The sequence below is a fragment of the Coregonus lavaretus genome, assembly GCF_964263955.1.
Source record: "Coregonus lavaretus genome assembly, chromosome: 23".
In the NCBI taxonomy this organism is placed as follows: domain Eukaryota; kingdom Metazoa; phylum Chordata; class Actinopteri; order Salmoniformes; family Salmonidae; genus Coregonus; species Coregonus lavaretus.
Window position 1 is genome coordinate 18,520,746 of NC_140010.1, and position 24,658 is coordinate 18,545,403.

At 43.0% G+C, this 24,658-nt stretch overlaps 2 protein-coding genes across 2 annotated transcripts in view; both read right to left on the minus strand.

Annotated features, from left to right (window-relative positions):
- Positions 1 to 3,601: 3,601 nt before the first annotated feature.
- LOC311150613 (tetratricopeptide repeat protein 39C-like) lies at positions 3,602 to 22,800 on the minus strand. The gene is made up of 14 exons (XM_084188098.1): positions 22,479 to 22,800; positions 13,058 to 13,106; positions 12,271 to 12,399; positions 11,433 to 11,544; positions 9,212 to 9,599; positions 6,956 to 7,124; positions 6,640 to 6,733; positions 6,435 to 6,542; positions 6,077 to 6,186; positions 5,769 to 5,892; positions 5,437 to 5,534; positions 5,203 to 5,307; positions 5,031 to 5,069; positions 3,602 to 4,835 (listed from the first exon to the last, which is right to left on the minus strand). The coding sequence occupies exons 1-14, from the start codon at positions 22,616 to 22,618 to the stop codon at positions 4,743 to 4,745; spliced, it is 1,758 nt and encodes a 585-aa protein (XP_084044224.1). The 5' UTR covers positions 22,619 to 22,800; the 3' UTR covers positions 3,602 to 4,742.
- A 409-nt stretch (positions 22,801 to 23,209) lies between these two features.
- LOC311098986 (laminin subunit alpha-3-like) overlaps positions 23,210 to 24,658 on the minus strand; it is a 132,517-nt gene continuing 131,068 nt past the window's right edge. The window contains exon 78 of the mRNA XM_084139565.1: positions 23,210 to 24,522. Within this exon, the coding sequence (XP_083995691.1) occupies positions 24,377 to 24,522 (146 nt within the window). The 3' untranslated portion in view covers positions 23,210 to 24,376. The remainder of the gene's footprint in view (positions 24,523 to 24,658) is intronic.

Consider the following 24,658-nt stretch of genomic DNA (forward strand, 5'->3'; position numbering starts at 1 on the left):
GTGGAGATTCCATTATTTGGCTCATCCACCACTACATAGCCAAAAGAAAATGTTACAGTGTAGCTATCACTTTCTAGCCTAACGTTAACGTTTTGTTGTGCTTTTCTCTAAATACATATGCTCTAATTTATTCTCATTAGATGTGGATAATAAAATGTGTTGAGCTTCAAAGCAGGAAAACAAACAAATAGCTACATGTATAGCTAGCTACCTGTAGGCTAATTTAGCTTTTTAAAATGGATTCCTTACCCCATGCAACATATGGATCTATGTCGCAACAGCCTGGCGAACAGGTCATTTTGAGTTCTGACAAGTAACTGAGCAGATGTTAAAAGGTTCAAATTGCCTTAGGCTCAGTCACTCCAGACTCTGTTTATCTCAAGCACGACAGACTTGAAGGTTGTTATTTATTTTACCCACATTGACACCCCATGGTATCTGTTACTAGGCAATGTGGATGTGACATTCTATGACTCCTTTTGCGAGTGTTCCAATGGTTCTAATCATAGATTGAGTGGATAACACTGTGTGCATATCAATGATACAGAGTGGTCTTAAACAACAACCCCAATACTGAAGCTTCACATAATCAGTCTTTTGTATCAATGTGGAAGTTTACCCTCCATCTACTGCATTTATATAGCGGCAATTACTTTTTGTTCTATATTTTTGTAGTGATTGATTGCGTGATTGTACAATATCAAAATTGAGGCAGATAAGAGAGATATCCAGACAATTCATGCAATACAGCAATTAAATATCTTTATTGATTATTATCAGTTTAAACGAATGCAAAGGAGACAATGGCAACTACAAAAAGAAGGTCCTTCTCGTGTGAAGACAGGATTAGTTGCCCTGGGGATTGTAGTTCATGACAGTCTGTGGCAAGAAAAAAAGAGAATAGTCCATATATAACAGCATCATAACACAGCTTCTTCAACCACTAATACCATAAGTATATGTTTGTACATACAAGGTAGTCATGGATGAAATTCATCAATATATAAACAATAAAAAATAACATAACCATATATTTCATAGCGGCAACACGTTTAGCTACTTTGATTGGTGTTTGCGTGTGTGTCTGATCCTTTGCTGTGAAGCGATGCGCATCTGCGGATGCTGTCCTTCTGCTCTACCCCTCCCTGGTTCTGTCCCTCGTTGGTGACAGGGACCCAGCGTGAGGAGCCCACCCTGCTCAGCTCAGCTCCTCCTGGTGCCCACACGAGAGCAGGGAGCTGTGGCGCTGCTGCAGCAGTGGGCACTGGAGAGGGCACAGGCCCTGGGTCTGCTGCCTCACCTGGGAGGGGGTTTCCCCTCAGGCGGTACTGCTGGGGAAAGTGGAAGACGGGGTCAGAGTAGCAGGACTGGGGCTGAGGGAAGGAGGTGCCCAGGTTGTGAGCGGGGCAACAGGGCTCAGCCATGTGGTGGGTTTGCAGGCCGCTGTGGGATGACTGGGAGCGGGGTGGCAGCTGCTAGAGTACTGGCCACAGTCCTGGTACATGGGGATGTTGTGCTCCAGGGCGTTGCAGTGCATCATGGTCAGGAGCCGAAGCCACAGTCTGAGCTGGTGCCGGGCTGGCAGCCACAAGACTTGGGGCACTGGGAATGTCAACTGAGCTCATAGGGACACACAGGAAAGGGAGGCTCTTGGCCTCCTCTTGTCCCAGGCCCAGTTGGCACACCAGACCGGGGGTGTTGGCCAGCTCTGGAACAGGCAGTGAAAGGTAGACCAGGAAGGAGGTTCTAATGTCTCCTGCGGCCGTGAGGGTGGGTAGGCATGGTGGAGCAGACTGGGACTGAGTTTCCTCTGTTAAGGCAGTAGCGGGAGGTGGGAGCTGCACACTGGGGACGCTGGTCTCCTCTAGTGATACAACAGAAAGGCACACAGAAACATGGGCCATGATCTCGTCGGTCACTGCAGTAGGGGGACAGGTCACAACGTAAGAGTCGGCCTCCACTGTCACTGCAGCAGGTGATAACATATTGGCCAATTCGGTCTCCACTGTGACCACAGAAGGACAAATCAGATTGGAGGATTGTGTCTCCACGGTTGCAGCAGTAGGGGGACAAGCCAGCATGGAAGATCGGATCTCCACTCTCACTGCAGAAGGAGAGGGACAAATCAGACTAACAGACCTGACAGGGACTGCGTTCTCAGCCAATAGGGGATCAGCCTGGAACACAATAATCTCGGGTACTTCCTCTGTCCGCACGATGATCAGGGACTCTGTCGGGAGCACGCCAGTTCGGATTAGCACCGCGTCCAACTCCTGGCTGATCTCGCTGAGGGAGACCCGGACGGACGCGCGCACAGGAGTTGCTGGAGGAAGCCCCAAGTGGAGGAGAGTCCCGAGGGGACGACTCTGGGTCAATCTTGCGGTGGTACACTGCCAGGCCCTGTGCAATGTCTGCTGGGATGGGCCCTCTGGACAGGGTGATGCTGGTGGCAGAGACCTGCAGGCCACACTCTTTCTGTTCACCGTCAGTAGATTCCACTGCCATTTTGTCCGTAGCCTGGATGTCTCGGCTGCTGCAGGGCTGGTCACTAGGGACGAAGGAGAAAGGCTCCCTGACGTCCTCACATCTAGTTTCCATTAGTAGGTGGCCTGGCTCCCACTCCAGAATTGGCTTTGGGTAGGGGAACGTTTCAGGACCTTGGACAGTAACCAGCGGCTGTGCTTGTGTTTTTACAGCTTTATTCTTGTTCATGTAGACTGGAAAGGGAAAGGGGATACCTAGTCAGTTGCGCAACTGAACGCATTCAACCGAAATGAATTCAAGAGTTGTCCTTAGCACAGAGAGCACCAATGAAAAGCTACTTGAGATGAGCGCCATGTATTTAGACGTATTTCTAAATACATGGCTGCGCTTGAGATAACATGATCACGTCATTCAATGATTGCATCATAATGGCAGGTGTATTATTGCCATGAAATAATGACATTTTAATGCACACGTAGGCTAGCTAAAATTGGCCTGCTACTATGCAGCAGTCGATCCAACTATTGCTGCGTTCATGACAACTGGGTACTCTGGAAAAATACGAGGTCAAATCATGACGTCAGTGATCTTCAGGTCGGAGCTCTAGAAAGAGGCTCGACTTCCCGAGTTGGAATTCCAAGTTGGATGACCATTCAAAACGATTTTCCCCAGTCAGAGCTAGTTTTTTCCCAGTAGCCAGTTGTCTTGAACGCACTGAAGTCAGAAGCCGGAGATTTCCGAGCGCCGAGTTCCCAGTTGTTTTGAATGCGGCATATCAGATAGCTCATCTGCCAATTAATCATATTTCTACAGCAAATAATATGGACATTTCCATCACTATCATTGGTGTGGCAAGGGTTGATTTAACTTTAACTGTAAAGCACCTGAAGGCCTGCCTGAACACCACACTGTCAACCACTATTTTATAATAATTATAATTTCTTGCTTCTATTATTTTAAAGCCGTTTGTGAGGAAGTAGGCTACAGATTAAAACTAGCCAGCTAGCAAAATCTGCCACATTTACAGAAATGTTAATTGAGGTGCATTGTCCCTTTCAAATAAATACATCATGAGGCTACATGCATCTTAAACACATTATGGAAATAAAATGGCCATAGATTTAAGAGATGTATTATTTTAAAACATGATCTTATACATGCATACATACATACATACATACATAGAAACCCCTACGCAACAAAGGAAAACCAGTTTCCAGCAAATACAAGTACAGCAGAGTAGGCCTACAGTGTGGATGTTATACCCATAAGTGAGTGCCAAAAGGACAATGTCATTTAGCTAGTAACATATCTATAGAATTAAAGTACAGTTACATATTTACACTGACATGAATAGGTGATTTCCCTTTAAATATCAATACACTTGTTATTAAAACCAGTAAAAAACAAAAACTAACAATGTAACATATTGTAGTTTGAGGAAATCAGCCTATATTACCATCTATAATGGATTCACAATGTCTATAACCTAAGGTGATTAAAGGGTTGGCATCAATTTACAGTGACAACGGCCAGGTGATGAGTAGTAGCATAGGGATTGTGCATTCAGATTGTTTACTACTACTGTAAGAGCAACAGGACATTGGACATTCAGGTCATCTGGCATCAACCTAGACAGTATGGCACAACTCCACTGCTTTATAATGAAGTGTCATACACAACAGCATACCCAGTTTTCAATCTGAACCCTTTCATATCTCATGGGAGAGAATAAAGATATTATTGTACTATTCACATTTTAGTCATTTAGCAGGCAGTCGTATCCAGAGCGACTTACAGGCGCAATTGGGTTAAGTGCCTTGCTCAAGGGCACGTCGACAGATGTATTACCTAGTTGGCTAGGGGATTCGAACCAGCAACCTTTCGGTTACTGGCCCAACGCTCTCAACCGCTAGACTACCTGCAGCCCCACTGACAGATTGTCCCCCAATATATTTTTCCCTGGTAAAGAGTTACATTTGCCTCCCAGCAGCAACTACTGTACATATTTGATCTGGCTGAAACGCACTATTACATTCCAGTAGTCTGCACTATCCCTCTAGGAGACTCTTACTGTAAACTATGCATTACAAACTTGATGGCACATCCATTATACAAACAAAATAAGTCAACTGAAACAAACATTGCAGTGAACCATCACAGTGCTGTGAAGATCAAGATGGCTTCTGGAGTAGTTTCCAGCTCCTTCTACCCTCAACGCAGAGCTAGGGTGGATGTATGGTGGAAGAATGGGGAAGTCAGGGTGGGGCCACCTCCTTCCTCATGGAAGCCAGAGCTGAGTGGATGCGTACATGGAGCCTGTTCTCAAAGTCATAGCCAGCATAGTCATCCTGTAGTAACAAACACAGATTATTACATTACATCACATTTAACATCCTCACAAGGGCACATAAAGGTGAGGAAATATTAAATAATTTCAAATGCATATCATGAATGACTGTCCCTCATAATTCCAAATACTATAACTGACAGCTACAAGTTCCAAAAATACACTATAGGCGGAGGAAAGTGAAGTTCTACCGTACCTTGGCCTGAAGCATCAGAGCTCTGCCCTTCGCTTCAGACTGAGAAGAGAAGAAAACCACAATCAGATATACTCAATCAACTACTGTATTTAACAACATACACTTTCTCTCCTCAGGGTTGACACATCGCACAATACAATATAGCAACACACTGTATACGCTTTGAGCTCACCTCAGGGCTGTCTAGTAAGACACAGCCCAACTCGTAGCAGGAGTAGGGCTGCACATAAGAGTTGTTCTGACGACCCACCTCATCTCCGGCAGCCAGATGGAAGCACTGCAATGTTCAATGAAACAAAATAAAGAGTAATAAACATTCACTATTCTCACTACACTCATATTTGCAGATACATACTATATGTGTACTTCGTTTTCAATACATATCAATAGGGTGATGGGACAGAACCTGAATGGCGTCTTTTATGTTGCCAAGGCATCTGTGTATGTCACCAAGAAGCAGGTTTTTCAGGCCAGCAATTGAGACGTCATCTAGTTCCTGCAGAACTAAGAGGAGACAGACAACCCCATGAGTTTCCTTCCACATTCACAGGAATGCACTTTTATGGCACCACCACAACTACTCAGCTGAAATTGTAGCTGATCCTGAAAGTGTTCTGTGTTGTCCTTTACAGCCAAAAGAGAATAGGCTATAATTGATTTGTGTAGCGACCATGGTAGGTGGGACTGGGAGTTTGATCGTGTGTAGTTTGTCTATGTATGTTTTCACACTGTGTGTACCTTGGCTCATGATCTGCAGCTTAGAGGTGGAGCAGTTAGGCAGGGCCTTCCACAGGTAAAGCACCTCAATCACAGCCAGGACACACAGCTCTCTGGATGGGGTGTGTTTCCTTAGCCTCTCTGCCTGCACACACACACAGTCAAGAAGCAAAATTCTACCCACTACATAATCAACTGCCTATTTTCCTCCATACAATGACTTCAGATCACCTTGAAACTGTATGACAATCAAAAATATGTATTCTCACTAGAAGTAATAATTCACATATATATCTATAGTAATGTGCTGTTGCCAGTCCCACATTCACCCTCTTCATAGAGAACTGTTCTATCTGATTGTTCTTCCGTTTTAGAAGCTTATGCACATCCTTGAAGACAGCTGCAGCCCCCTCCAGATCTCCTGATGCTCCCTGGGACACTATAGTGGACCACAAACACAGAGAGAAGGCCCAGGGGTTAGAGTCTGCAGGGTACCTCAACGCCAACATATTACCGTTATCAGGGGATGTATGACATTATCGCTAATAGGCTCAGAAGCTTTTCCATTCAGGTTAATTAGCATTCCCAGTTTTGGAACCTCTTTTACCTTTGAAAAGAAAAAAACAAAACAAGAGGGTGTTCTAACCCCACCTCCAATTGAGTGACCTCTAACCTTTGCCCACTCACCTCCAGTTAGGTAGGCGTAGTAGCACTGGGACCAGCGTGACTCAGTCGCCAGACGCTGAAAGGCCCTGTAGGCGTCACTGTACCTCAGCTCGATCATGCTGCACCACCCTGAGAAGAGCAGAGAGAATGGAATGTCACTTAGAAACAACAAGGCAATGGAGAGCATTAGTTAGAGATTAAAGTGAAGAGGGATAAAAGCCTGTACCTATTTCATACAAACACACATGCTGGATCTCCCTCTGGTCTGTAGCCAACTCCAAGGCATTTTGGAAGGACGTCAAGGCACTGTTGATCTGGCACTGGAAGTGGAGAGGAGAGGGGGAAGACAAGGACGAAGACCAACACACTACAGCCACAGTGCTAGACACAGGTTACCTTGAGGTGTTATTTATACTCCTATCTAGGCAGGGTACACTATAGCACAAGAATAACTTATTATTAGAGGCGTTCAGGTAGTACCTCATCCTTTAACTCTCATTTTGAAATGTTTTCCCACTACTGAACATGACCCAGGTCTTTACCTCCAGGCGCTGCACCCTGCCCTTGAAGAACATGAAGAGGGAGGAGTTAGGGTATACAGGCTCCTTCCTCTGGAGGATAGCCTTAGCCTCCATCAGGCCGGCCTGTGTGTCTGAGCCGTCCAGGGCAAAGAAGGGTTGCACTACCGTATAGTACCATAAGAGGGCCAACCTGCCACAGGGGGACAGAAATCCCTGTTATTGACAAGTGACCATGAATAAACATAATATTCCTCATTTAAATTCATAGGGGATAAATGGAATAGTAACTGAAATATGGACACTGACTGTAGGCCTATAATCTCACATGTAGCATAATATAATATTAACTCCTGCAGAATTATGCATTTCTTGCAGTAAAATGATACAAATGTTAATTTTGTCTTGAGAAATATAATTTATTTATTTCAGCATCTCGAGAAAATGCAAATGCACGTGTCTTGTGTTACAATGTTATGCAAGCAGATAGTATTTCAACCACATAAAATATGCACCCAAGACGAACTGAAGTCTTATCAGAAATGTTTAGTTTTTTCAGCTTTTTATTTCATTAAAACCGGTCAAACTGATGCCATTTGAAAATGTTGCACAGGATCAATCTTTCCACTGTTTTGGAGTTATTGCATTTTCTACCCGGTCCCTAAACGACACAGACAACTTTACCATGTTAACTAGATTACTAATGCATTCATTCTATCAATGCAAGAAATTCTGGTGAGCACTACTTTTGGGGCAACAAGTTATGACAGAAGAGAAGCTACATGTAGGCCTATAGTTGACCTAGCAAATGTTGGAAATGGTCTAAATTAGGGGTGAATGTAGCCAGTAGGCTATACGGTCCAGTACGGAGTATCATCAAAATAAATGATTATGGAATTAACTGCGCAGATAGCCTACTTTTTGAAGTGATTTGTTTGACAATCAGATGAAAACATCACACAACAGTATCCCGTCTAAGATCAGCATATGCCAGGCATCTTATCAGGGTTTCTCATAACTGCTGTAAACTTTTCAGGTTACTGTAAATGGGATAATTATATTTATATGCGTCAACTCAAAAACAGAATACTTGAGTATCCCGAATAATAATGGGATATTGGTGTGCATGTAAACATGTTAATTGAGAGCTATACTGGTGAACATCAGCATTCAGAGGGTCAGTCAAGAAACCAAGACATATCACATCTGTCGGTAAACATATGACTGATTTCAAGTTAAACAGCCTGCTACCAAACTCAACAGATAAGTTGGCTGATAACACAATCAATCAGAAATCTGCAGAATCAACCATTACATGCAGCTTAGATGTGGAAGCAACAGCACTTGAATGTCCAAGACAAATTTTCCTTCAGGCACAATAAAGTTAATCTTATCTTAAATGTTGAAGATGTGTACTCCTAAAACAAATACAATCTTTGTTCTCTGCCAAGGCATTGATTGGAGGCATCAGTTTAACCAGGGGCTAGGGTCAGTGCCTCTCAATTATTACAGCAGTTTACATTTGAGTAATTTAGCAGACGCTTTTATCCAGAGTGAATTACGGTTGAGTGCCTTGCTCAAGGGCACATCGACAGATGTTTGACCTAGTCAACTCAAGGATTTGAACCAGCAACCTTTCAATTACTGGCCCAACGCTTTTAACCACTAGGCTACCTGCCTCCCTTCATCTTGTCCCAACTAATGGGTTTCAGGCCTGTTAAAGGCTGTAGTTGCATTCCAAATGGCACCCAATTCCCTACATAGTACACTATTGACGTCAAAAGTAGTGCACTATATAGGGAATAGGATGCCATTTGGGAGGCAGCCTGTGTCTCCTTCCTTCTGCAGTTGATGTGTGGGCAGAATCAAACATTCACCACAGTCAAATAGCGGAAAATGTCTAATCAGTATGGCGGTGACTCCAGTAATAAATATGTTGTTCAATATGAAATCAGTGATATTCAGAGCCAGATAAGCTGCGTACTTTATTTTAGCAACACAGGCCTGGGACATCTCACAGGCCTGCTGGTTCTTCTCCCCTTCCCAAATCATCAGACTACTAGACTTCTCTGTCTAGTCCATGTATAGGCTACATTAGGTAAAATTACTACATACATTTTCTATCACTAAATACATGGTTTACCATGTCCATGTTAAATATGTTGAATGACCCCAAACACAGTTAAAACCAAGAAAGTGAAACAAACCAAGACACAAGAGGCAAAAAATATAATTTGGACACCCAATGTCCCTGTGGTCGGTAGTGGTACCCCTACTCACGTAGCTAGGGGGGCCTTCATGTCCTTACTTTCACTGGCATACGCGAGGGCGGACAGCCCCTGGTGACGGTCGCCAGGGAAACCCAGAAGGTTGACGATCTTCAGCAGGTGTGGCGGTACCATGGAGATGCACAGGTGGAACAGGCCATAGCCAAAACTGACCGAGCCCTTGAGCCTCTCCAGGGCCTCCGGGCTCACCCCATTGGTCCTCTGGGTTGGGGCCGTGGACATGGCGTGGTTGTGGTTGGCTTTGTCAGTGGATGGAGAGGGAGACCCTTGCTGGTCGGAGGACCTCCTCTTGCTGCACTCCTGCAGCTGGCTGATGTCGCTATAACACTTGTTGTACATCTTCCAGGCTTTGCGGAGAATCCAGCCTCCTTTGATGTATGCTGCGTGGGTTTGTGAGAGGGGAAATCCATGAGAGATAATACACATAAAGCAGGATGTTAGAGTCCCGAGAGACATGATCTACATACCAATGTCCATTATAGCAAACAATTTATTGGGCATTCATTATAAATCAGTATGCAAGAGTGGATATTGAAACCTCTGTACCAACAATACAGTGCAGTCATTCAGTCTAGTAGTAGCAGCACAGCCAATCAGTCAAGTACGAATGGTTCAGTCAGTCAGCTATAAGCCCACATGTACACTACCGTTCAAAAGTTTGGGGTCACTTAGAAATGTCCTTGTTCTCGAAAGTAAAAATAACATAAAATGGATCAGAAACAGTGTAGACATTGTTAATGTTGTAAATGGCTATTGTAGCTGGAAACGGCTGATTTTTAATGGAATATCTACATAGGCGTACAGAGGCCCATTATCAGCAACCATTAATCCTGTGTTCCAATGGCACGTTGTGTATGCTAATCCAAGTTTATCATTTTAAAAGGCTAATTGATCATTAGAAAACCATTTTGAAATTATGTTAGCACAGCTGAAAACTGTTGTGCTGATTAAAGAAGCAATAAAACTGGCCTTCTTGAGACTAGTTGAGTATCTGGAGCATCAGCAATTGTGTGTTCGATTACAGGCTCAAAATGGCCAGAAACAAATAACTTTCTTCTGAAACTCGTCAGTCTATTCTTGTTCTGAGAAAGAAGGCTATTCCATGCGAGAAATTGAAGATCTCGTACAACGCTGTGTACTACTCCCTTCACAGAACAGCGCAAACTGGCTCTAACCAGAATAGAAAGAGGAGTGGGAGGCCCTGGTGCACAACTGAGCAAGAGGACAAATACATTAGAGTGTCTAATTTGAGAAACAGACGCCTCACAGGTCCTCAACTGGCAGCTTAATTAAATAGTACCCGCAAAACACCAGTCTCAACGTCAACAGTGAAGAGTCTACTCCGGGACCCTGACCTTCAGAGTTGCAAAGAAAAAGCCATATCTCAGACTGGCCAATAAAAATAAAAGATTAAGATGGGCAAAAGAACACAGCCACTGGACCTTTTCTTTGCAACTCTGCCTAGAAGGTCAGCATCTCGGAGTCGCCTCTTCACTGTTGACATTGAGACTAGTGTTTTGCGGGTACTATTTAATTAAGCTGCCAGTTGAGGACCCGTTAGGCGTCTGTTTCTCAAACTAGACACTAATGTATTTGTCCTCTTGCTCAGTTGTGCACCAGGGCCTCCCACTCCTCTTTTTATTCTGGTTAGAGCCAGTTTGCGCTGTTCTGTGAAGGGAGTAGTACACAGCGTTGTACGAGATCTTCAGTTTGTTGGCAATTTCTAGCTTGGAATAGCCTTCATTTCTCAGAACAAGAATAGACTATTTCAGAAGAAAGTTCTTTGTTTCTGGCCATTCTGAGCCTGTAATCGAACACACAATTTCTGATGCTCCAGATACTCAACTAGTCTCAAGAAGGCCAGTTTTAGCTGTGTAAACATAATTACAAAACGGTTTTCTAATGATCAATTAGCCTTTTAAAATGATAAACTTGGATTAGCAAACACAACGTGCCATTGCAACACAGGACTGATGGTTGCTGATAACGGGCCTCTGTACGCCTATGTAGATATTCCATAAAAAAAAATCAGCCGTTTCCAGCTACAATAGCCATTTACAACATTAACAATGTCTACACTGTGTTTCTGATCCATTTTGTTATTTTAAATGAACCAAAAAATTGCTTTTCTTTCGAAAACAAGGACATTTCTAAGTGACCCCAAACTTTTGAACGGTAGTGTAGGTCAAGGTAGAAGTGATGAGGAGTCTCACCTGACAGTTCCTGTTTGATGAAGGAGAGGACAGCGAGGTACACCTGGCAGTCTGCCACGATGATCTGTCTCTGGAGGCGGTCTACTATTGCCACCCCTGACCTCTGGGAGTCCTGGAGGAAGGCCAAACACACACAGTGAGCACGGTGATGTCTATAGATGTCAACATCCAAGTTAAAGAGCAAGGCCAAACACACTTGTAGCAAGGCCAAACACGAAGAGCACTATGAGAGGATTATGCCCAATTAACATTGGCAGACAGTAAGACAAGTCAGGTGTCTGTGGGTGCGTTTGTAAATTCACTCTGGATATCTACTCCAGTTTCAGAGCACTCTCGTCTAAGTGTGCCAGAGCGCAGAATAACTGATGAATTCTAGAACAGGCAACACCCGTTGAATATGACCGGTGTCAGTAAACGTTGGCAAAAATATATATTTAAAAGAAATTGCAGCACAGTTACATTCACCAATGCTCTAGATAACATGAAAACAGCCTAACCAGCTCTGCTAGGGCGAGTAAAATGTTTCTGGAAATTGTTTCTGGAAATAGCTAGCAAGCTAGCCAACTTTAGCCAGTTAGCTTGGGTGCTTGACTGCCGTTGTAAGGTCAGAACACTTGGATCAACCCTACTCCTCGGTCAGAGCGCCCAGTGTGCGCTCTGAATGCTCCGAGTGCAAAACGATCTGAATTTACGAACGGACAATCTGACAACACTCTGAATTTACGAACAACCAGAGCGCACTCTGGCACTCTAGAGTGAATTTAGGAACACACCCTGTGTAGAGAGGGCCTGTGTGAGGTGCTATGCAGTCAATAGGTATGTATTGTACTTCACCCACACTCCTCCTGATCTTGTTTTTGATGGTCTCTATGACCCCAGCATTGTCGCTCTCACACAGTCTCTCAGTGGCTCTGAGGTCATCAAAGGCCATCTGCATCTTCTCCTCCTCAAACGTCATCATGGCATTCTACACACACAGCCACATTCACAGTACCAGTCAGTCAGGGCCTTTCTCTGAGAGCAATCCACACAGTATAGCGGTTATCTCATTAGTCATGATATCATTGTTTAGCAGTCATAATATTTTCATATAAACACAGATCCTATCAGCAGCTACATAAAACAATACAGAGCCCAGCTAGACAACCAACTATATGAGTCTTGGATTTATCTGACTAATATTTATTCTAAACATTTTCAGAGATGTGCACAAATCATTTATTCCCACTCAGTATTCTAGCCCACCGTGAGCCAGTTATATCAGGTTGGTGAATCATTGATGATTCAGTATGTGGGCCAGCAGCAGGTGAAGCACAGCAGGACTACTGCTGTGGATATCCCTAGTGTGCTATTATCTGTGTGACCTTCAATTTATTCAGCCTATCTGTACATCAAATGCATTATGACTAGATCTATGTTTGAGATAGAGATGTACTATCAAAAGCCAACAATTGAACACGTTGGCATTCAATAAAACGTACAACATTACGAACTGTGTAATACATAGATATCTTCTGGTTTCCTAACTCCAATGGTCTGCATTGCAGAAGTATCAAATGAGAATAGCAGTGATAAAGTAAATCAGTAAAAGACGTTGACCTCTGTCCTCTCCCACCACTACTCACCAGGAAGCTGACAAAACTGGCTCCGAAACTCATCAGTGGACTGTGGGTCCTGGAAGAGAGATGGAGACGTTTGAGGAAAGGGCCTTGTCAAATGTCAATAGACTGAGAGGTAAGATAGACATTTGGGTTGCACAGCACAGCTAAAACAGATCAATTACTTAAGAGAGCCAGGACAGGTGAAGTGTGGTGAGGGCTACGGAGTTATTTCAACAAAGTCAAACTTGGGTATCTTCCAGCCATACCATCTGAGTTGCTTCATTGTGCAGAACTTCTGAATTGACAAAAAGACAATTCATTTTTAACTGAATTGCGCTGACTCAGATTTTTCATTGAAAATGTATGCCCAACAAAAAATATTAATTTCAAACATTTACCAAATCATACAACTCTATGCACAAGGTCTACTTTTAACAATTTACAATGAACATTTTACAAAAACATATTTACTAGAACTGTGCAGTTAAAATCTACCTCCGTTTTGTATGTGTCCATGTTTTCCAAAAACGTAAATATCTGCTCCGAATTAAGATTCAATGATGTCTGCAGAAAGACTGACTGTCAGCTATGACATGACACATTGACTTTGAAAATAATATATTTTGGTTACAGTAAGTGAAGTGGATTTACAGCTGGTAATGGAATTTCATCATGGGTCCCTGATCTGTACTACATACAGTGAGTGGAAAAAAGTATTTGATCCCCTGCTGATTTTGTATGTTTGCCCACTGACAAAGAAATGATCAGTCTATAATTTTAATGGTAGGTTTATTTGAACAGTGAGAGACAGAATAACAACATAAAAAAATCCACAAAAACGCATGTCAAAAACGTTATAAATGTGCATTTTAAATGAGGGAAATAAGTATTTGACCCCCTCTCAATCAGAAAGATTTCTGGCTCTCAGGTGTCTTTCATACAGGTAACAAGCTGAGATTAGGAGCACACTCTTAAAGGGAGTGCTCCTAATCTCAGCTTGTTACCTGTATAAAAGACAACTGTCCACAGAAGCAATCAGAGTCCAATCTCTCCACCATGGCCAAGACCAAAGAGCTCTCCAAGGATGTCAGGGACAAGATTGTAGACCTACACAAGGCTGGAATGGGCTACAAGACCATCGCCAAGCAGCTTGGTGAGAAGGTGACAACAGTTGGTGCGATTATTTGCAAATGGAAGAAACACAAAATAACTGTCAATCTCCCTCGGCCTGGGGCTCCATGCAAGATCTTACCTCGTGGAGTTGCAATGATCATGAGAACGGTGAGGAATCAGCCCAGAACTACACGGGAGGATCTTGTCAATGATCTCAAGGCAGCTGGGACCATATTCACCAAGAAAAAAATTGGTAACACACTACGCCGTGAAGGACTGAAATACTGCAGGCAGCGCCCGCAAGGTCCCCCTGCTCAAGAAAGCACATATACAGGCCCGTCTGAAGTTTGCCAATGAACATCTGAATGATTCAGAGGAGAACTGAGTGAAAGTGTTGTGGTCAGATGAGACCAAAATCGAGCTCTTTGGCATCAACTCAACTCGCCGTGTTTGGAGGAGGAGGAATGATGCCTATGACCCCAAGAACACCATCCCCACCATCAAACATGGAGGTGGAACCATTATGCTTTGGGGGTGTTTTTCTGCTAAGGGGACAGGACAACTTCACCGCATCAAAAGGGACGATGGACGGGGCCATGTACTGTCAAATCTTGGGTGAGAACCTCCTTCCCTCAGCCAGGGCATTGAAAATGGGTCGTGGATGGGTATTCCAGCATGACAATGACCCAAAACACACGGCCAAGGCAACAAAGGAGTGGCTCAAGAAGAGGCATATTCAAAGGAGTGGCCTAGCCAGTCTCCAGACCTTAATCCCATAGAAAATCTGTGAAGGGAGCTGAAGGTTGGAGTTGCCAAACGTCAGGCTCGAAACCTTAATGACTTGGAGAAGATCTGCAAAGAGGAGTGGGACAAAATCCCTCCTGAGAAACCTACCATTAAAATTATAGACTGATCATGTCTTTGTCAGTGGGCAAATGTACAAAATCAGCAGGGGATCAAATACTTTTTTCCCCTCACTGTAGAAATGCATAATTATAGATATGAATGTCATTCTCTTCATGGTGATGCAGCCTAAATTAGTACAAATAGCTAGCTAGATAAACAGTATCTATATCTACACTATCTATATAGTACCAGTCAAAAGTTTGGAAACACCTACTCATTCAAGGGTTTCTTTATTTTTTACATTTAGGAATAATAGTGAAGACATCAAAACTATGAAATAACACATATGGAATCATGTAGTAACCAAAAAAGTGTTAAACAAATCAGAATATATTTTATATTTTAGATTCTTCAAAGAGCCACCCTTTGCCTTGATGACAGCTTTGCAAAAGCTTGGCTCTCTCTCAACCAGCTTCACCTGGAATAATTTTTTAACAGTCTTGAAGGAGTTCCCACATATGCTGAGCACTTGTTGGCTGCTTTTCCTTCCCTCTTGTGGTCTGACTCATCCCAAACCATCTCAATTGGGTTGAGGTCGGAGGATTGTGGAGGCCAGGTCATTTACATTTTAATCATTTAGCAGACGCTCTTATCCAGACCCTTTGCTATGAGACTCGAAATTGAGCTCAGGTGCTTCCTGTTTCCATTGATCATCCTTGAGATGTTTCTACAACTTGATTGGAGTCCACCTTTGGTAAATTCAATTGATTGGACATGATTTGGAAAGGCAAACACCTGTCTATATAATGTCTCACAGTAGACAGTACGTCAGAGCAAAAACCAAGCCATGAGGTCGAAGGAATTGTCTGTAGAGCTCCGAGACAGGATTGTGTTGAGGCACAGATCTGGGGAAGGGTACCAAAACATTTCTGCAGCATTGAAGGTCCCCAAGAACACATTGGCCTCCATCATTCTTAAATGGAAGAAGTTTGGAACCACCAACACTCTTCCTAGAGCTGGCCGCACGTCCAAACTGAGCAATCGGGGAGAATGGCCTTGATCAGGGAGGTGAACAAGAACCCGATGGTCACTGACAGAGCACCAGAGTTCCTCTGTGGAGATGGGAGAACCTTCCAGAAGGACAACCATCTCTGAAGCACTCCACAAATCAGGCCTTTATGGTAAAGTGGCCAGACGGAAGCCACTCCGCAGCAAAAGGCAAGACAGCCCGCTTGGAGTTTGCCAAAAGGCACCTAAAGACTCTCAGACCATGAGAAACAAGATTATCTGGTCTGATGAAACCAAGATTGAACTCTTTGGCTGAATGCCAAGTGTCACGTCTGGGAAAAAAAACCTGGCACCATCCCTACGGTGAAGCATGGTGGTGGCAGCATCATGGTGTGGGGATGTTTTTCAGCAGCAGGGACTGGGAGACTAGTCAGGATCGAGGGAAAGTTCAGAGCAAAGTACAGAGACATCCTTGTTGAAAACCTGCTCCAGAGTGCTCAGGACCTCAGACTGGGGCAAAGGTTCATCTTCCAACAGGACAACGACCCGAAGTACACAGCCAAGACAACGTAGGAGTGGCTTCGGGACAAGTCTCTGAATGTCCTTGAGTGACCCAGCCAGAGCCCGGACTTGAACCCGATCGAACATCTCTGGAGAGACCTGAAAATAACTGTACAGCAACGCTCCCCATCCAACCTGACAGAGCTTGAGAGGATCTGCAGAGAAGAATAGGAGAAACTCCCCAAATACAGGTGTGCCAAGCTTTTATTTTTAATACATTTGCAACAATTTCTAAAAACCTGTTTTTGCTTTGTCATTATTGTTTTTTTAACTTAATCAATTTTAGAATAAGGCTGTAACGTAACAAAATATGGAAAAAGTCAAGGGGTATGAATACACACACAAGTTTGTGGACATCCCTTCAAATTAGTGGATTCGGCTATTTCAGCCACACCCGTTGCAGTAGAATAGCCTTACTGAAGAGCTCAGTGACTTTCAACGTGGCACCGTCATAGAATGCCACCTTTCCAACAAGTCAGTTCGTCAAATTTCTGCCCTGCTAGAGCTGCCCCGGTCAACTGTAAGTGCTGTTATTGTGAAGTGGAAACATCTAGGAGCAACAATGGCTCAGCCGCGAAGTGGTAGGCCACACAAGATCACAGAACAGGACCGCAAAGTGCTGAAGCGCATACAAATAATCTGTGTAGCATGTAAAAATCTGTCCTCGATTGCAACACTCACAACCGAGTTCCAAACTGCCTCTGGAACAATGTCTGTTCGTTGACAGCTTAATGAAATGAGTTTCCATGGCTGAGCAGCCGCACACAAGCCTAAGATCACCATGCGCAATGCCAAGCGTCGGCTGGAGTGGTGTAAAGCTCGCCACCATCAGACTCTGGAGCAGTGGAAACACGTTCTCTGGAGTGAGGAATCACGCTTCACCATCTGGCAGTCCGACGGACGATTCTGGGTTTGGCGGATGCCAGGAGAACGCTACCTGCCCCAATGTATAGTGCCAACTGTAAAGTTTGGTGGAGGAGGAATAATGGTCTGGGGCTGTTTTTCATGGTTCAGGCTAGGACCCTTATTTCCAGTGAAGGGAAATCTTAACGCTACAGCATGCAATGACATTCTAGACGATTCGGTGCTTCCAACTTTGTGGCAACAGTTTGGGGAAGGCCCTTTCCTGTTTCAGCATGACAATGCCCCCATGCACAAAGCGAGGTCTATACAGGAATGGTTTGTCGAGATCAGTTTGGAAGAACTTGACTGGCCTGCACAGAGCCCTGACCTCAACCCCATCGAACACCTTTGGGATGAAATGGCCCGCCAACTGCGAGCCCTAACGTTTCAGGTAGCCTTCCACAAGCCATTTTGCCACAACTTTGGAAGTATGCTTGGGGTCATTGTCCATTTGGAAGACCCATTTGCGACCAAGCTATAACTTCCTGACTGATGTCTTGACATGTTGCTTCAATATAACCACATAATTTTCCTTCCTCATGATGCCATCTATTTTGTGAAGTGCACCAGTCCCTCCTGCAGGAAAGCACCCCCACAGCATGATGCTGCCACCCCCGTGCTTCACAGTTGGGATGGTGTTCTTCAGCTTGCAAGCTGACCCCTTTTTCCTCCAAACATAACGATGGTCATTATGGCCAAACAGTTCTATTTTTGTTCATCAGACCAGATGACATTTCTCCAAAAAGTACGCTCTTTGTCCCCATGTGCAGTTGCAAACCGTCGTCTGGCTTTTTTATGGCGGTTTTGGAGCAGTGGCTTCTTCCTTGCTGAACGGCCTGAACGGTCGATATAGGACTCGTTTTACTGTGGATATAGATACTTTTGTACCTGTTTCCTCCAGCATCTTCACAAGGTCCATTGCTGTTGTTCTGGGATTGATTTGCACTTTTCGAACCAAAGTACGTTCATCTCTAGGAGACAGAACGCGTCTCCTTCCTGAGCGGTATGATGGCTGCGTGGTCCCATGGTGTTTATACTTGCGTACTATTGTTTGTACATATGAACGTGGTACCTTCAGGCGTTTGGAAATTGCTCCCAAGGATGAACCAGACTTGTGGAGGTCTACAATTTTTTTCTGAGGTCTTGGCTGATTTCTTTTGATTTTCCCATGATGTCAAGCAAAGGAGGCACAGAGTTTGAAGGTAGGCCTTGAAATACATCCACAGGTACACCTCCAATTGACTCAAATGATGTCAATTAGCCTATCAGGAGCTTCTAAAGCCATGACATCATTTTCTGGAATTTTCCAAGCTGTTTAAAGGCACAGTCAATTTAGTGTATGTAAACTTCTGACCCAGTGGAATTGTGATACAGTGAATTATATGTGAAATAATCTGTCTGTAAACAATTGTTGGAAAAATTACTTGTCATGCAAAGTAGATGTCCTAACCGACTTGCCAAAACTCTAGTTTGTTTACAAGAAATGTGTGGAGTGGTTGAAAAACGAGTTTTAATGACTCCAACCTAAGTGTATGTAAACTTCCGACTTCAACTGTATCTATGCAATATCCTCCTTTGCATATTTGGGTATTATTCTACACACTGACTATTATTTTAAATGAGCTCTGCCCCCAAACAAAAACAGATTTGGTTTGTCCGGACTTAACCAATCATAGACGTCTATGTTTCACAAGTTTGGACATCAAAATACAGCACAGTAGAGCTCAGCAGAGTACAGTCCAGCAAAGCACAGATCAGTAGAGTAGAGAAGAGTTTAGTACAGTAGAGCACATCACAGAACAGCAGAGTTCAGTACAGTTCATTATAGTGTACTCTACTCTAGTGTGCACTGTACTGAATTGTACTTTTCTTTACTGAACTCTACTGTACAGTGATGTCGACACTTGTGGTTTGTGTCTACTATGATTTCCCATTTTAGCCAATTCAATTTCCAATTTTCCGAAAATGTCGTTACCAATTTCCTAACAGAATTTTGAGTTCTAATAAAATAAATGAATTTTAAAAAGCCTTACAGGAACTAACACTCGCACTTGAATCCCCCAAATGTGATTTGTACTCCAAGAGAACATTTCATTGTAGTTGCATTCATGTCTCAAAGTCTGGAAGGTTATTAATATCCAAAAATGTAGTAGGCTTGATTCTATCCATTTTATGCTTTCATTTTTAAGCCTGCAGTATAGAAATATGGGATGATGAGGTGAACAGAAGCTTGATCAGCCTGGATTTTATCTACAGCTGTCTACTTTCAGTTCCCTCCATCTCTTATGACGTACAGTTCACAGTGTGCAGCTCTCTCTGGAGCTCAGAGCTCAATGTAATTAGTGGGAGAGGTGACATTTAGGCAATCAGCAGGAGACAAGGCTGTGTGTGTGTGTGTGTGTCTTTGAGGATCTAACTAAGCCTGCTGTGTTTTATCTGTAATCACAATGACTATCACTGATTGGCACCTGCTGCCATGTGTAGCCTAGTTACAGTACATAGCCTAACACTATTGCCTATCAAGTTTTAGAACAATGCTATATTTAATATACAGTTGCTCTCTAATCTATTGGCACCCTTCAACGTTATTAAAATGATTCACTAATTCCTTCTAAAATAAGTTGAAATTGAAACTAGTTTGGTGTTCACACATGTATTTGTTTGATTTACAACTGCACAGCAACCAAAACTGAAATGTCGATGTTTCACCTCAAAGTAAAATTTAATTTAAAAAATGGCCTGGACTACATTATTCAGAATTCTGAAGAATTCAAATTAATTTGGTTGGTTGGAGGCAGATGACCATGGTGCTTGCCTACGGAGCTGTGAGGGGAATGGCACCTCCGTACCTTCAGGCTCTGATCAGTCCCTACACCCAAACGAGGGCATTGCGTTCATCCACCTCTGGCATGCTGGCCCCCCTACCACAGTTCCCGCTCAGCCCAGTCAAAACTATTCGCTGCTCTGGCACCACAATGGTGGAACAAGCTCCCTCACGACGCCAGGACAGCGGAGTCACTCACCACCTTCCGGAGACACTTGAAACCCTACCTCTTTAAGGAATACCTGGGATAGGATAAAGTAATCCTTCTACCCCCCCATTACCCCACAAAAAATGTAATACATATTGTAAAGTGGTTATCCCACTGGCTATAAGGTGAATGCACCACTTTGTAAGTCGCTCTGGATAAGAGCGTCTGCTAAATGATGAATTTCTTTCACCTAAAGTTGCAGGTGCCTACAGGGTAAAAATAGCCATTGAACCAGTTTTGAAAAGAGAAAACAGAACATTGCACTCCATTGTAAAGTGGACAACTGTAAGTCACTTCCTTATAATTCCAACGCAAGACCTTTCACAGTGAGACAAGAAATCTACTGACTTAGGCCTAATCACGCTGTAGATCTAGATATGGACAGTGATAACAATTATTAGGTTGCCGATTATATTTGAGGAGTGAGGTGGTACTAGTAAATCATGTGAACAACTTGGGAACACCAACTTGTTTGCTCTCAGAGTAACCTTAGTTAAAGAACATTCAATGACTGACATGACAGGAATGTTTGTGGTCTGCTTGCATAGCAGCTAACCACTGCTAACTCAGATGCAGTTCTCCCAACTGGTGTGAGATCTTGGCTAAAAAGCAAGTACGAATAGGTTATTTGATAAAGTACAGATGTACAGCAAAAAAAAGTATTTCAACTATCCTTCAATTATATAGTGAGCTCCAAAAGTACTGGAACAGTGACACATTCTGTTATTTTGGCTCTGTACTCCAGCACTTTGGATTTGAAATGATACAATGACTGAGGTTAAAATGCAGGCTGTCAGATTACATTTTATGGGTAATCATTGAATGCTAGGAATATGGGACCAAATACTAAACTTCTGACTACTTTAATACACAAAAGTGAATTTGTCCCAATACCTTTGGTCTCCTAAAATGGGTGGTCTATGTACAAAAACTGCTGTAATTTCCAAACGGTTTACCCGATATGGATGAAAATACCCATAAAATTAAAGCTGACAGTCTGCACTTGTGTATCAATGTATCATTTCAAATCCAAAGTGCTGGAGTACAGAGCCAAAACAACAAAATGGTGTAACTGTCCCAATACTTTTGTATCTCACTGTTTATGTCTAGTCCCATTTGGCTTGCTCATCACAACAAGCCTCTCAAAATAGCAGAATAGTGAAGTGATACAGATACAAGCTATTGCAAATGTGCTTGGAGTCAGCAGTTTTGCATTGAGGGAAAAGGGAAACATTTAATATTACAGAAAACTACAAACAAACACTGAATTAAAATATCTCTTCAACATGACACAAGAGTGAGGTCTGTAGGAAGCTAGCTGCGGGGAGAAACAAGGTAAGGTATTTAACAACAGATTGACAGAGCCAGTGAGCAGAGAGAGAAAGGTGTCTACAAACTGACAGAGCTCTGTAAGAGAGCTTGCAGGGGTGACAGAGGTTGAAACTGGAGGAAGAAAGTGCTTTGCTGCTATCTGCTGTGTAATGGCTGACTTTCACACTTCACACCCTCCTCCTGATTTGATTCACTTGAGAATAAAACAATAAAAGTGTTTGTGTACTTGCACACACAAACACTAGTCAAAAGGTACACATTTGGCCTAAATGACTAACGTTAAAATTAGATGTTTAAGCACCAATGCACACTGACAACTGATAAGGGAGAGTCAGTCCCCATTGTGATCTTGCACACTTGAATGGGCCACTTGGGACGGAATGTTACGATGTACTGTACTTTGTTAGAACTGTTGCTGTATCAGTGATTGAAACTTGAAACTTGATGAGAAACGCTGTAGCAAACTCATGAGTTACACTGTAACAAATTAGCCTATAATAATCAGTTTCACGTGGGCTTCCTCACTCGAAAGAAATCAACAGATCACGGAAATATGATAGCTCCTAGATTTCAATATTTCGCCAAATGAATTAACCAATTACACAGTGATAGTCTATTATCTCATTGTTTATGGCACGGGACCTTCTGACCTGTATTTTCTGAACAGCTCGTTGCTCTCCTTGAATCCGTTGTTGAGCAGCATGTTTATTCCTTTAAATGCCAACTCTGCGTCGTCAACCTGCTCCGCTTTCTCCTCCACATGTTGCTGGGCTGGTTCTGGGTTCGCCATCGATCACAACCCGTCTATTTAGTGTCGACAACTGATTGACAAATTGTCAGCGCGCTTCGCCTATCGAACCAAAATACACCAGTGAAATGGAAGTGACAGCGGCTAGACTTGTGGCGGAGGCGGTGTGCACTGCACCTCGTCTCGTTGCAGCTGCTGTACAATGGGCTGCTACCACCACCTCTTCGAACTAACAACGGCTATTGCATGTTCTTATAAATAATACTTTAATTCTAGCAAAAGTGTTTGCGGTACAACAATACTGTTGATTTACATCGTTTTCTTCAGCCTTGTGTGTGTCCGTCTTTCTCTCTGTGTTCGGGTGCGTGCGGAAATAGAGGAAATGGAAACCCCGCGCGACCATATTTTTCTTGCCGACAGGGATTAGCCAATGAGCGTTTAGTGTGCGAATTTGAGAAACGCTAATTATCCAACATTTCCAATAGGGTCTGGCTCCAGCAGATGTTTTTTTTTTTATATAGATATAGAACACCAGGGAGCGGGAAATATGCCCTATATTCTATATATCAACTAATGTGCAATGGCAAAATGTACAGAGTAATATCCAAAACACTTTAATATTGGCTAAGGGCATGATTTCTGCTGTATTTTATTAAAAGGTTACACATAAAATGTAAACACCAAGTTCAAAAGAATTACAAGCATTCAAAACTCACATAAATAGGCAATGAAGACAGACAGATGGACAGACATGATTAACCCACTCACAAATGTTGAATGATATCAGTGGTAAAAAGGCAGGAATGCATACATGTACAATAAAGGGTGGCCAAGTGTAAAGTAAATGGTAGCTGGTGTAACTGTCAACAGTGAATAAAACATTTACACTGAATGTTTCATTATGGAAAATAGTAATCAAGCATTATACACAATTATATACATAGCTTAGTCTGAGGTATATCCACTTGTATGTGAGAAAACTGAGAGCAATTTCTTTTTTGGGGGGGTACATTTCTCAGTGGTCCCAATTCTGTTTAATATCATTTTCGAGACTAATCTACTGAGAGAAAATGTCTTGCTTTTTCCAAAGAATTGACAATTCCGGATTCATATTGATGATTAAAAATTATTCTGATAACAGACAACATTCACGTAAAGAAAATATCCCAATGTAATTATTGTAGGCCCTACACACAAAAATGGATGAGTTCAACATTACATGTCACAAGAGATACAGAATGGTAATTTAAATCGTAATACCATTGTAGAGTCCATTGTTGTGACTGACATTTTCTTTGTTAACTGGTCAACATGGCATTTGTTTTTTAAAGTGCAGGGTTGCTTATATTTGCTGGCCATGATGCAATGCTGACCAAACACACACCACATCCACTCTAAAGTCTAAGGAAAGCTTTTGTATACTATGGGGGAGGAGGACAGGAAATACAAAGGAAGAGCCTAATGGGGGGAAACAGACATGTCTAACCCAGATGGTACAACATTAGAATATTAGAATATATTCAATAACAAAGACGGTGATAATAAACACATTTATCACAAAATAAATATACAATAGCGATAACACTACAGACTAGCTCATCTCTCTTTATCTTTAGTTTCCTCATACAGAGCAACACACATGAATCTCTGAGCCGCTCCTATATTTACCAACACAAATGCGAGTGCGCACACACACACACACATGCTTTCTCTCACACACATATTCTCTGTCTTTGTAATAGATTGCACGTGGCGGCCAGTAGACAGTGGACGTAGTCCCAGGATGTGGTCATGGACTACTCAGCCAGCAGGACACTCTCTGAGGTTGACTGGACCGAACACCCCAGAGAGCTTCTTAAAGGAGACCGGGTCCTCGTTGATCTTCATGTTCTGGATGCAGCCCTCGAAGGACCCTGTGACAGGGAGGGTCAGGTGCATGGACATCTCTGCACAAGGAAGAGACAGATACAGTACTGTATTCAAGAGGCAAAATAGTGATGGAATCTAAATTCAGTGTGACTATGTATTCGATTCATCTATCATTTACCGTCCTATAGGATCTAGAGGTTATTATTTGTGTAA

Coding starts and splice junctions, on each gene's coding strand:
- LOC311150613 (XM_084188098.1), bottom strand. CDS start 22,618: ATGGCGAACCCAGAACCAGCCCAGCAACATGTGGAGGAGAAAGCGGAG. Junction 5,308..5,436: donor ACATAAAAGACGCCATTCAG/GTTCTGTCCCAT, acceptor TGAACATTGCAG/TGCTTCCATCTGGCTGCCGG. Junction 5,070..5,202: donor TCTTACTAGACAGCCCTGAG/GTGAGCTCAAAG, acceptor TTCTCTTCTCAG/TCTGAAGCGAAGGGCAGAGC.